This window comes from Lepidochelys kempii, chromosome 8, assembly GCF_965140265.1.
Source record: "Lepidochelys kempii isolate rLepKem1 chromosome 8, rLepKem1.hap2, whole genome shotgun sequence".
Taxonomy (NCBI): Eukaryota; Metazoa; Chordata; order Testudines; family Cheloniidae; genus Lepidochelys; species Lepidochelys kempii.
The window spans coordinates 71,547,375-71,561,492 of record NC_133263.1 but is presented as its reverse complement, the minus strand read 5'-3'; the positions used below and the strand labels follow the sequence as shown (position 1 = coordinate 71,561,492).

The window sequence follows — 14,118 nt, the reverse complement described above, 5'->3', positions numbered from 1 at the left end:
GCAGGGGTGATTGGAGGCAGTCAGCCCCCGGCCCCCCACAGCAGTGGTATCCTGGGGCCCCCCAGAGCAGCAGCACCCCAGGCCCTAGGAGCTGCTAAGTTTTAGTCAGGCGTATTTATATAATAAAAGTCATGATCAGGTCACGGGCAATAAACAAAAATTCACAGCCCGTGACCTGTCTATGACTTTTACTAAAAATACCCATGATTAACTCTTTGCCTTACTTATAAATAAAACAAACATAAATCATTCAGCCTGTCAATGGAAACTAAGTCAATGACAAGTTTGAAGTTTTAAAATTAAACTGATTTAGCATATTGAGGCATAACACTTTTTGGAACGGTTTTCTTTTTGTAAAATCTATGAAACATTTTTCATATTCAGATGAATTTTAAATGGTTAAGACTTTTACTATGTTTAAAAAAAATATGTTGAAGTTTTTAACAGGGACTTCAGCATAAAATAATTTGTTTATTTGTTAAAAAGAAGTGCCTGAAAGCAGAAGCTTATGATTGAGAAGGCACCTTACCCTGCTGCTTTCATTATAATTAATATTCACCACTGAGCTTGGCTCCATTTTTGTATGGTTTTCAAAGTTTATTTTTAAGCAGATATTATATAGCTTTTGATGATCTCAACTCAGATGTCAGATTGAATTTGTCAGTGCAATCTAGTGGTCAAAAATTCTGCTGACAATGAGTGGCATGAACTCTAATCCAATTAGAAAAGCATTTCTGCCATACATGTCGAATCACAAACTGCTGTTAGTGCTGATAAAAGGCTAGTGCAAAATCTTTATATGAGTTGTTAAATTGTTCTTTGTCACTGAATGGTTTAAAAAATAAGAGGTTATAAAGGGTACAAAATATTTTGAGGTCAATACAGCTGTTACTGCTGAGGCTTTCTGATTTCATTCAAATAGGTTGAGTCACAAAGTGAACTTCATGACATTAAGGTTTTCTGTTTGAGTAAATCAAGAACACAAACTCATTTTATTTAACCCTGTCTCTCTGCATAACAATATGGGATTTGACATATAGCTAAAGAAAGCCAATAGTATAGACTATTGCTGCCCCAGCTGTGTTCTCATACAAGAGAGAACTGAATTCAGCTTAAGTGTGGGATTTAACATAAGGTTTATTGTGAGATAACTGTTCAAAAAAATCTGGAAAACAAATCTAAAATACTGAAATTGCGGTTATAAATCTTGTTGGAACAAATAAATTAGCTTTTGCTGCCACTATTCTGTGGTTTATATCTACTGATGGACTGATGCCAAAAAGACATGGCCTGAAATATAAAGAGGCTAGAAAGAGTTAAGTCAGATGACAGACCTCTCAATGATGTTATGAACCCAGCTGAGGAAGTGCATCAGATGTTTTTGTCAGTTCCACTGAAATAATCATAATTCTTAATTTTATCACTTGTTATGGAGTCTTACGCTATTTGATTTTAGTGTGTTATATAAATATGCTTATTAAAGGTACTGCAGGTAAAGTATAGTATTTATTATATTTTTTTAATTAGCCAGTAAATGTTCTAGATTTCTAAGGCCTAATTTTCAAGCATCTATATTTCATTCAATACACCGAATAAAGATCTCTTTATCTGTAATCTTTGCTAAACATATTAAACTTCTTTAAATGAATACATTTTAAAGCTAAGAATGCATATAACCCTTAAGGTAACTCATTTAAAAGACAATTGTTTTAAAGCAGAAATATTCTGGTGGCTACTTCTGTTAACTTTGTATTTCTTAGCTTAGAATTCAGAGTTACAGTAGAATATTTTGTTTCCCATTAACAGTAATATACTAAAGGTAGCTGGGCCCTACAGGGTTTCTAGACTTGACTTTTTATATCTTTCAACAGTAGCTATTTGGATTTTATTGTCCATTTCTTTTCCTCTGTAAAATGTGTGAGATTCAGATGTTTGCACTCCAGCACCCCTTTTATTTGTTCATTGGTTGATTGGTTCTGTGGTATCTTCATGATAGTCTGTAGTTTTAGACCACCTTTGTCTTGTCCTCATCCCTTTTGCTTAGCAACTGATTCAGCACCTTCAAAATACTGTATTTTTTAAACCAGAAACATTGCATTATTTATTTATTTTTTTGAGGGACAGTCCCGTCTCTTGCAATGCTTTTGTCAAGTGGATTATTCCTCCTTCACAAACTAGATTTTAGTGTCACACATTACCAAACATGATACAATTTACTTAAATCAAAGTTTCATAAGGTAGAAAAAAGGTATTGCTCTGGTATACTTCCTTATATATCAGTTCATAATTAGTGAATTGTACTTTGTAGAGAACATAGCAATACACACCTATCCCAGGTTTAAGTTATTTAGTAGTTAATTCTGCATGCTTAGTTTTGAGGTGGGAAATAAGGGGGAAATCAGAAATCCTTCAGTAGTATGCCTCTTCTAACCTTTGCTGTATTTTACAATATTTTGCAGATTCTAAGCTTTCATTTTAAAAGTATTAATTTTCTGCCATTCTGCTACAGAAATTCAGGTATCACAGCGTGATCCTGTGCTGCTGTTTTCCAAACATAGCTTTACAAAAAATTGTCTTCAGCCAAATAGCAGTGGCAAAGCCATGAACATACCTCCACCCTGTTCAGTTCCACTGAGGTAATTAATTTGGACCATTTAAATGCTAATGTTAACCACAGACAATATTGTAGGGGGTTTTTCTTTTAAAAAAAAAAAATTGAAAGCAAAACTATGAATACAACATTTAAGGATGCACAGTTCAAATTAAGTCATGGATCCAGGATTTCACCCATGACATGTGAAAGCTAAGGTTCCTACAGTGTTCCCCAAATTGCACGATACGTCTTACTTTATTTGGCAGCCATATAGTTAAATATACAAACAATAACATAATCATGTGCTTACAAAAATGGGGAGAAAATTGTTTCATATGTGCAGTGTGCCTGTGAACCTTGCTGTAGCAATGCTAATTTTAGCACTTCTAGCACCGAGTATTTTGGTTTGTTTTTTTGTAAATGTAATTGTGCTGTCTTTCTGTTTGCATTAATGTAGGTTTTGTTTTTAATTTGATAAATTATGAGTAGAGTTTCAGTTTATACTCTCACATCTTTCTAATATTGCAATATGACAAATGCTATAATACTCTCCTCTCTCACCCTGCACCCCTCCCCAGAAATCTCTTGCTGTAGTCACTGAGGGGGGAAAGAAAAGAGTGCTATAGCTATACATTATGTCTTGTTTAAAGCCCTGATTCTTATGGATGTGTTAAAGCAATCTCATTCTGAGTCTCATTGATTGCTCATGTGTGTAAGTGTTTACAGGATCAAGTCCTTGAGTACATGAGTACCACTGTTAAGTCTTGTCATAACCATACAGCTAAGGGTAGCCTAGAATTCCTCCTTACCTGTAATGGGTTAAGAAGCTCAAATAACCTGGTTGGCACCTGACCAAAAGGACCAATGGGGAAAAAAGATACTTTCAAATCTTGTGGGGGGTGGGGGGGAGGCTTTGTTTTGGTGTGTTCTCTTGGGGAGCAGAGAAACATCAGGTCAGAAAACTCCTTCTCCTATAAACCATCCTAAAAGTCTCTCATATGACAAAAAATGTAAGTAAAAGCCAGGCAAGGCGTGTTAGGTTCTTTTGTTTTGCTTGTGAATTTTCCTTTGCTGGAGGGAGGTTTATTCCTGTTTTTTGTAAGTTTGAAACTAAGCCTAGAGGAAGTTCTGCTGTGTTTTTGAATCTTTTGTTACCCTGTAAAGTTATTTTCCATCCTGATTTTACAGAGGTGATTTTTACCTTTTTTTAAAAATAAAATCCTTCTTTTAAGAACCTGATTTTCTATTGTCCTAAGACCCAAGGATTTGGATCTGTGATCACTTTGTAACCAACTGGTTAGGATGATATTCTCAAGCCTCCCCAGGAAAGGGGGTGTAAGGGCTTGGGGGGATATTTTGGGGGAATAGGAACTCCAAATGGTCCTTTCCCTGATTCTTTGTTAAATCACTTCGTGGTGGCAGCGCACCCTCCAAGGGCAAAGAATTTGTGCCTTGGAGAAGTTTTAACCTAAGCTGGTAGAAATAAGCTTAGGGGGTCTTTCATGTGGGTTCCCACATCTGTACCCTAGAGTTCAGAGTGGGGAGGGAACCCTGACAGGTCTACTACTTCAATGCCTAAATATTGGTAGGCTTTTGGGTCTTATGTGTATGTTTGGAGAACTTCTGACATGTCTGTTCTTTTTTCTTTTTGTGGATGTAATTTTTACATTAAACTTTACAGAGAACCATTTTTAGGAAGTACATAAGTCTTTTATAATTTTAATTGTGGTAAGTGAATTGTTTTAAGTGTTCCATCATTCTCTCACTTCACTTTTTCACTTTGTTGTATAATGTCTGTATTTGTTTCAGTTTACTACTGTGGTATTTGATTCAGCTATACATAAGAATGGCCATACTGGGTCAGACCAAAGGTCCATCCAGCCCAGTATCCTGTCTACCGACAGTGGCCAAAGCCAGGTGCCCCAGAGGGAGTGAACCTAACAGGTAATGATCAAGTGATCTCTCTCCTGCCATCCATCTCCACTCTCTGACAAACAGAGGCTAGGGACACCATTCCTTGCCCATCCTGGCTAATAGCCATTAATGGACTTAAATTCATGGATGTTATCTAGTTCTCTTTTTAAACCCTGTTATAGTACTAGCCTTCACAAGGACTCAGGCAAGGAGTTCCACAGGTTGACTGTGAGCTGAGTGAAGAAGAACCTCCTTTTATTAATTTTAAACCTGCTACCCATTAATTTCATTTGGTGGCCCCTAGTTCTTAATATTATGGGAACAAGTAAATAACTTTTCCTTACTCACTTTCTCCATACCACTCATGATTTTATATACCTCGAGCGTATCCCCCCTTAGTTTCCTCTTTTCAAAGCTGAAAAGTCCTAGCCTCTTCAATCTCTCCTCATATGGGACCCGTTCCAAACCCCTAATCATTTTAGTTGCCCTTTTCTGAACCTTTTCTAATGCCAGTATATCTTTTTTGAGGTGAGGGGACCACATCTGTACGCAGTATTCATGGATTTATATAAGGGCAATAAGATATTCTCCATCTTATTCTCCATCCCTTTTTTAATGATTCCTAACATCCCGTTTGCTTTTTTGACTGCCACTGCACACTGCATGGACGTCTTCAGAGAACTGTCCATGTTGACTCTAAGATCTTTCTCCTGATTAGTCGTAGCTAAATTAGCCGCCATCATATTGTATGTACAGTTGGGGTTATTTTTTCCAATGTGCATTACTTTACATTTATCCACATTAAATTTAATTTGCCATTTTGTTGCCCAATCACTTAGTTTTGTAAGATCTTTTTGAAGTTCTTCACAGTCTGCTTTGGTCTTAACTATCTTGAGCAGTTTAGTATCATCTGCAAACTTTGCCACTTCACTGTTTACCCCTTTCTCCAGATCATTTATGAATAAGGTGAATAGGATTGGTCCTAGGACTGACCATTGGGGAACACCCCTCTCCATTCTGAAAATTTACCATTTATTCCTACCCTTTGTTCCCTGTCTTTTAACCAGTTCTCAGTCCGTGAAAGGATCTTCCCTCTTATCCCATGACCACTTGATTTACATAAGAGCCTTTGGTGAGGGAACTTGTCAAAGGCTTTCTGGAAATCTAAGTACATTATGTCCACTGGATCCCCCTTGTCCACATGTTTGTTGACCCCCTCAAAGAACTCTAATAGATCAGGGAGACATGATCTCCCTGTACAGAAACCATGTTGACTTTTGCTCAACAATTTATGTTCTTCTGTGTGTCTGACAATTTTATTCTTTTCTTTTGTTTCAACTAATTTGTCCGGTACTGACATTAGACTTACCAGTCTGTAATTGCCAGGATCACCTCCAGAGCCCTTCTTAAATATTGGCATTACATTAGCTATCTTCCAGTCACTGGGTACAGTAGCTGATTTAAAAGGACAGGTTACAAACCATAGTTAATAGTTCTGCAGTTTCACATTTGAGTTCTTTCAGAACCCTTGGGTGAATATCATCTCGTCCCGGTGACTTGTTACTGTTAAGTTTCTCAATGAATTCCAAAACCACCTCTAGTGACGCTTCAATCTGTGACAATTCCTCAGATTTGTCACCTACAAAAGCCGGCTCAGGTTTGGGAATCTCCCTAACATCCTTAGCCGTGAAGACTGAAGCAAAGAATTCATTTAGTTTCTCTGCAATGACTTTATTGTCTTTAAGTGCTCCTTTTGTATCTCGATTGTCTAGGGGCCCCACTTGTTGTTTAGTAGGCTTCCTGCTTCTGATGTACTTAAACATTTTCTTGTTACCTTTTGAGTTTTTGGCTAGCTGTTCTTCAAACTCCTTTTTGGCTTTTCTAAATACATTTTTACATTTAATTTGGCAGTGTTTATGCTTCTTTCTATTTACCTCACTAGGATTTGACTTCCACTTTTTAAAAGATGCCTTTTTAATCTCTCACTGCTTCTTTTACATGGTTGTTAAGCCACGGTAGCTCTTTTTTAGTTCTTTCACTGTGTTTTTTAATTTGGGGTATACATTTAAGTTGAGCCTCTATTATGGTGTCTTTGAAAAGTGTCCATGCTGCTTGCAAGGATTTTACTCTAGTCACTGTACCTTTTAATTTCTGTTTAACCTCCTCATTTTTGCATAGTTCCCCTTTCTGAAATTAAATGCCACAGTGTTAGGCTGTTGAGGTGTTCTTCCCATCACTGGAATGTTAAATTTTGTTATATTATGGTCACTATTTCCAAGCGGTCCTGTTATAGTTACCTCTTGGACCAGAACCTGCGCTCCACTCAGGACTAGATCGAGAGTTGCCTCTCCCTTTGTGGGTTCCTGTACCAGCTGCTCCAAGAAGCAGTCATTTAAAGTATCGAGAAATTTTGTTTCTGCATTTCATCTTGAGGTGACGTGTACCCAGTCAATATGGGGATAATTGAAATCCCCCACTATTAATTAGTTTTTTATTTAGATAGCCTCTCTAATCTCCCTTAGCATTTCATTGTCACTATCGCTGTCCTGGTCAGGTGGTCGATAATAGATCCCACTGCAGACATGCCAAACCCGCGGAAAAAACACAGATATTGGGCTTGGTTTTGGCTTCATTGGCTTGTAAATTGCTTGTTGGCTAGTTTTTGGCTTTTCTCTTTTTTTGATCGGCTCCCAGCGGCAAGCAGGAGAGAGAGTCAGGGGAGCACACCAGGCCCACCACAGTCCCAGATTGGATGCCGGGGGATCTAGTCACATAGTGTTGTGGTTCTTAGCGATTGGCTTGTTTTGGCCTTCTTTTGAAATGGGATTAGCTTGATTTTTGGCTTATTGTGAAAGCCAGGGTGCTTATTTACTGTGTGAAAGTTGGCAACTGTGTTCCACTGGCAATTAGGCAGTTACTAGCCACAACAAGTTTAGTTCTCTCTTTCACTAAGAGGTGGAACTGAGGCACTAGATGAGGAAGTCACCTTGATCACCTTGTTCATCAGCCGTCACGGAGAGAGTGCCAATCCCAACACGTCATTTGTGGTGTTCTAGCCAGTCCTTCAGCCACCCGCTGGCCAGAATATCAGTGGCACCAGACACCTGATTGGTATAGGGCACGGCAGCCCAGAAGCCCTGAGCGATCCGCCAGCCTGAGCCTCCCAGGTAGCTCGGATTACAGGCGTGCACCACCGCACTTGACCAAATGAGGAAGTAGGGATAGAAAAATGTGAAACCTCTTGGGACAATATTGGGCAAAGAGAACAAGGAACCCTACAGGAATAGCATAATATGACTGGGTCCCATTCTGTGCTCAGTTGCACTACATGTACCTTTGTTGGTGTTTTGAATTTTTTCATTGCATGATGAAAAAACACATTGATGCAACATTGCATTGCAACAAAATATAGGATTCAGGGGGGTACTGTTCTGATAGGAGAACAGAGCTTTAGGAACAGTCTGAAAAATGTTAAGATTTTAGGCCCTGGAAGCTAAAGACTTGCATTATTTTAAAAAACCTCTAATTAACAAGAGAGGGCATGTAACCCCACTGTTGGCTGGGAACGTGGTGTCCTTCAGAATCCAAGTTTATTTGTAGAATTTACAGATGTTGGCAGTTGTCCCTGTCATGCCCTCTAACGTAACTCAGCCTTGTTCTGGAGAGATGACCTCAGTCTTCATACCTATGTAATTCCTGGCCTCTTTCCTGGAATTACCAACAAATGTGCTAATTAGTATACCTTGTTACTTCGTGAGGAGTTAGTTTGGCCTGAACTGACACTAGAAATTTACTTAACCTAGACCATCAAATAACCATTAAATGATATTTTGTGGTTCTACTGTTCAGGTCTGGATTTGAACTAGTAACACAGAAGTGAGGCTTTATAGCTCCCTGACATTCCTTTTTTTTTTTTTTTTGTATTTGGGCTGTGTGTTTTACTTTAATACCAGGCTGGAAGGGTTTAATATTAGTATGCAATATAAACCATTTTCTCTAATTTACATGCTACCCTTAAAGCTAAATAGAAATTCATGTAACTCTTGAATGAAATGAATGAATTTTATTGAGAAATGCTGGGTCAGAAGAAAGCTATATTGTGTGTTTATAATTGGGTTAGCTGAGTGTGCATAATGTATTCTTCAGTGTGTTGTGGTTTTGCTGTGGAAACTTGTAGTTCAAATAAAGACTTTTTGTTGTTGGGAGTAACCATTGCTTTCTCCCCTGGCCATTAGTCTGGAATATGAGTTCTTGGTGAGTAATGCAACGTCTGTTTAACTCTGTTTTTCTGCTGGGATCACTCTGTAAGAGACTTAAGCTATCAAACTACTTGCTTCAGTAAGGCTGGCAAAACAAAATACGTTCATAGGCAAGTTTTATTGTGGGGATAAATTGTAACAGCAAGAAAGTATCCTGTAGATCAGCACCATGCTATGTGCATGTTACTGTTTAGAGACCAGGCCTTTATTCCCTGATTTCTACTGTAATGGCCGGCTTGTTTGGCTTCAGAATTTGTCTGCTAAAGTGAGTGGTGGTTCTTGGTTTACTTTCTGGTATGTTTCAAATAGATTCTAAGCTTCGTAGCCAAAATGATAAAATGGAACATACTGCCTTAAGGTCTAAATTCTGGCCTCGACACACTTGCAGCTCCAACTCTTCCATGGACGTCACTGGAAGATGGGTATACTGCATATCTGGAGGCAGAATATAGGTCTAAGGGTATGTCCTCGCTGCAAAAAAAGGGTATGTTCTTAACCAGTGTTCAGCTGGCTCAGGTTAAAGTGAAGATATGGCAACTCTGCTTTTAACTTGGGTTAGCAGCTCAAGTTAAAGCCTAGTGGAGGCCTGGGGTTGAATTTGGGGTACTAACCCTGAGTTAAAAGCTGAATTTCTGTGTTTTCACTGCTGATTTAACCCAGGTTTGCTAATGCAGGTTAGCAAACCTGATTTAAGAACACACCTTTTATTTGCAGTGAAGACTGCAAATGTATTACTGCAAGAATATTCAACATGCTTTCCTAGAAAGTGCCACACAAGTGAAGGTATATCATCAGCCACAGATAGCCAGAACAGCCTAAGCTGCTGCACCTAAAACTTCTAGTTTTGGAAGGATTCTGTTTAAATTGTTAGTTGTCAGTAAACCATGTTTTTCAACTGACACACAAGTTGAAGAAAAAAATACTCATCAATAGAGTTGGTGAGTGCAGTTCCCCCCATCACCTAGTGCCTGCAGGGATGTGGTATCCTGGAGCCTAGGCTGGGCAGGAAGCCCCCTGCAATGCTCCTGTCATGGCCCCCCTCACTCATACTCCAGCTGGGAGTTGCAGGGGCCATCCACCACCCCTGGGCTGGAACCATTCAGTAGTGGATTGGCCTCCCTGTGGCTAGGGGTCTGTGCTCTACCCAGCAGAACTGCAGCCTCCCACACGGATGTGGTACCTCAGGCCCCTTGGCCACCCAAGGAGTCTCATGCTGCCCTGTGGTCACAGCCGCACTCATTCACTGGCTTGGGAGTGCAGGGGGCCATCTGCCATGCCGGGCCAGAGCCACTCAGTGGTGGGGTGGCCTCTCAGCACCCTATTTTGTATCCTAGAGTCACATCCCCCAGCATATTCCTATTACCAATCCTGATTGTAAAGACTAAAGATTTGCTGATTCGTGCTACCAGTCCCAGTGCAGCTGCGGTGAAACCAGGATGTCTCAGAACAATGTGTGATAAACAGTCTCTATCTTGCAGCAGTTTGTTGCTCCTTCCATCAACAAAACTCCAGCTGATGTCTGTGGGACAATGAGTTTGGACCAGTCTGTTCTGTGATGCCTAGGACTGGAGATGAAGCTGCAGTTCTGCATTCCCTGCTTTGTGGCTTTACGTTTTGAGATCACTACATACAGCTTCTGCTGTCATTAAACAGTTACTATCTGACACCTCCTCTTTCAACTGTGAAAATTCAGACTTGATAAAAATAAAAAAATGCCTAAAACCCATAATATCATACAACTGAGAAAATTTAAAAAATAAAAATAGATATTAACTCTTGAAATTACAAACAAACAAATAAAATTAACTGAATTCTGCCCAGCCTACTTATGAGATAGAAAATTCATTTTGCAGGTATGTTGCTCAGTTCATTAAACTGTCTTCCTGTAACGCAACCACCAATTAAAAATGTGTGGTATTTTGAAGAAAAAAAAACCCCAAGAGTTTCTACCTATATTTTAATTTCTAAGGCAGTCTACTTTAGTGTTTTTGAAAAACACAATTGGATCATACAGGATATGGCCAAAAGAGTAATTTTGGTTCCTTGAGCTTCACCACATATTGAAGTTTTGGAAGCTAGGCTATTAACTGACTGTGGTCTTGTTTTGCTTCATGCTGCTGAATACAAGGCTGGTGTTCTATAGAATTACTGCTGTTCGTTCTTACTGCTGTTCATTATTTGAACAGGGTGGATGTTCAGTCCTGTAAAACTATTATTTATGTACTTGGTGTTGGCTGGGTATTTAGTGAGTCATGAACCAAGAGGAGCCTGGGTAGAAGGATCCAATCTCCAGCATAGGAAACTGGATATAATTAAGTACATTCATCCCAGGTATAAATCTTGGAATGGGGAAAGGATAGGCTTAAAGGTGATATGCAAGGGGAAGTGGCTGGTAAGGCTTAGTGATGTCAATGTCCTCTCAGAAGATGTTCCTTCCAGGCGTTTATGGCTGCTATGAGCGGCGATATGGTTCTACTCCTATAGCTTGCCCCACTGTGGATCTACTTTTGAGTTGAGATTGGAGGTCAGAAAGGTGAGGATTATACTTTAATAAACATATCAACCTTTATGTTCTACAGTTTCGTCCTGGGGGGCTCTTATCCATCAGGAAGAAGGACCTGTTTTGATGGTCTGGTTTCCGAGACAGAACTTGATAGATTCCAGATAATGTTAGGGAATGTACTGTCTTCCCAGCAAAATGATGGATTGATTGGCTTTAGAATCATGTCCATGACTATTGATACAATAGCTCTAAATGTCCTCTTTATGGCATTGCCTCATAGGTCATCTTGGTTTTACTGATTATTTGAGATGGTTGAAGCAAGTGGCGAAATCATGACAGCATTGATGGTAGCAGTGTCATAATGTGCCCAACCATTTGTATCATAAAGGACTGGTGAAGTGCATGCTGAAAATACATGGGAAGCAAAGAGAAATTTCCACATAGTCTTTTGTAATGGAAATGTTCCAGGTAGTGGGCTGCTTGACTAATTCAGGTTGTCTCCGCTTGGTTACAGAGGCAGTATTTTTCTTACAGCAAGGGATTTTCATGAGCTACTTGCACCAATGGACACAGCACAGAGTCTTAGGATGGCAGATGCAGTCTCTTGGTCTGTGAGGGTATTAAACAGGGACACTTTCTGAGGTTCTAAAGAAGTATGTTGTGCCACAGGCATCACTTAATTCGGAACAGCGTCCTTCCTGGCTTGTTTAGAGCAGTGGGTGCACATCTTAAGCTCTCCGTACTCTGTGGTGTGGTCTGAATTTTGATTCATACGCATTCTTTGCATGTTAAATTACAGTTGAACCCTAATTATCTGAAGGCCTCACTGGTTATTGCAAACTTTTGGAGGTTCAGGTTAACAAGAGCTTATGCCCTTTGAGCTGTTTAGCTTCAGGGGAATTATTCAACTTTACACCAATGGCGCTCTTGACCTGAGAACAGAGCAGAGTGTTTGAGATGCAGGATGCCTGATAAATGGCGTCTGGGCCCTTGTAAAGGGAACAGAAGGAGGTGGAGTTTCCCCCAGTACTGGCTGAAACTACCAGCTGCATTATAGCAATATTTCAACCTGACTTTCCCAGGTCCATAGGGCACAGCTGAGTTTCAGTCTTGCAGAATTGCAGCTAAGCCACTATAGAGCTGCTCTTCATCTGTGCTCCTGCTAAATATAGAACATTGGCTCATTAGGGTCTACTGGGGTAACTTGTATATTTTGTTTTCCTTCAGTAAGTTCCAGTTACTGTGTTCAGTTTTCTCATTCTTGTCACTTTGCGCATTGAAGAATTGGCAGAAAAAAATTCTATCAAGATAAGAACTTGCACCTAATCTCTTAGACAAAAAAACCCAACAACAAATCCTTTCTTCAGAAAAGAGACTATATTACCAATGGTCATTGTGCAATCCCAGAACAGTAATTTGCTCCATGACTGTGGAAGATTTATCAGTTTCCATATTTGCTGCCAGCCAGATTTATCATGCTTGATTCAGAAATTGCAATAGGTACAAAGGTAAGAGCAGTTATTGGAAGGGCTAGATGGCTCATTAGGTAGAGGACTTTACCCCATTAAATGTCTCATATTTCACCAGGCTCAACACTCGGTTTTGGCATCTATAGTAATTAGAAGAAACTATCGGCTCGCCAGTCTGAAGGCTGCAGATCCAGGCTCCCTGAGAAGGCTTCTGCAGAAATGAAAAGTTAGCCTGCAGCAAAGACCCATGTTTTAATTTTTTTTCTCCCACACTGATTAGTTCCTCAGTCAGATTGTAAAGTGCAATACAGGAAAGGGGAAAGTTCCTGCATAAAAGTTCCATTGCCTTCCCTCTGAATGGTCTTTCAGAAAATATAGATCATTAAAGACCCCAGCACAATTTTCTCAGATGGCCTGGCCAAAACTCCAGTTTGGATAATTGCATTCTGCATCCCGCAGAGGTGTGGTGGTGGGTGTGGTTTTGTGTTTTTTATTTTTTGGCAAGGAGGAAATGCATTTCTGTTCTTAAGTGCAAATAATGTGGTACCAAAGACTAACTTTACAATTGACACGATTATTTTTGGTAACATTTAATTCTTTTCTGGATTTTGTGTCATAGTAGTAGTTTAGAAATTGTATTGAGGTACTAAATTTGTATAAAATCTAAGATTAACAACAAAGCACAGGACTTTCTTCACCCTGAGTTTAATATTATGCTATGTTCTGTTCTATTCTTTTCATCTTACTATACTGTGACCAGTAGGTTTCAAGCACATTTTAAATAATGACTGTCTCTAAATAACTTACTTAGCTTACAGAAGAGATTGGAAATCTTGAAGATAAAGTGGAATGTGCCAATAACGCTCTGAAAGCTGACTGGGATAGATGGAAACAAAACATGCAACATGATATGAAAACAGCATTTCTTAATGTGACCGAAAATAATATCCACTATTATGAACAGGTAAAACAGACCTTTTTGTTTTATTTTTATTACTTTTTATTTATTTCAGTTCCTCTTAGAAGTCAGTGCATTGTTTTTAAAAATAATTGTCTGTATCCTCATTTGAACGTGTTAAGTTCAAATTCAATATTTATTTTTGTCAAATGGGTCTTTAATTGGCCAGTACACATGGTCTGTATTTTACCTGAGCCCAGGCATGCTGATCCTAAGTTCATCATCAACAGAGGGCAGTCTTGTTTTACTAAGCACAAAAATTTGAACATATATTTTTTTCTGTTCAATGTGAGCTATAGTGTTTCAGTTGGGAAAACCTTTTACTGGGGCTGCATGAGGATGCTTCCCTGAAAACTCACTCATGTAAATGATTTTGTATAAAAGAAAACTATTAATTTTTTTTCTTTCATCTTTTAAAATTA

At 39.1% G+C, this 14,118-nt stretch overlaps 1 protein-coding gene across 2 annotated transcripts in view; it reads left to right on the top strand.

Annotated features, from left to right (window-relative positions):
• SNX7 (sorting nexin 7) overlaps positions 1-14,118 on the top strand; it is a 61,586-nt gene that overhangs the window by 37,475 nt on the left and 9,993 nt on the right. For both annotated transcript variants that reach the window (XM_073356955.1, XM_073356954.1), the window contains one exon: positions 13,550-13,702. In XM_073356955.1, coding sequence (XP_073213056.1) covers positions 13,550-13,702 — 153 coding nt within the window. The remainder of the gene's footprint in view (positions 1-13,549; positions 13,703-14,118) is intronic.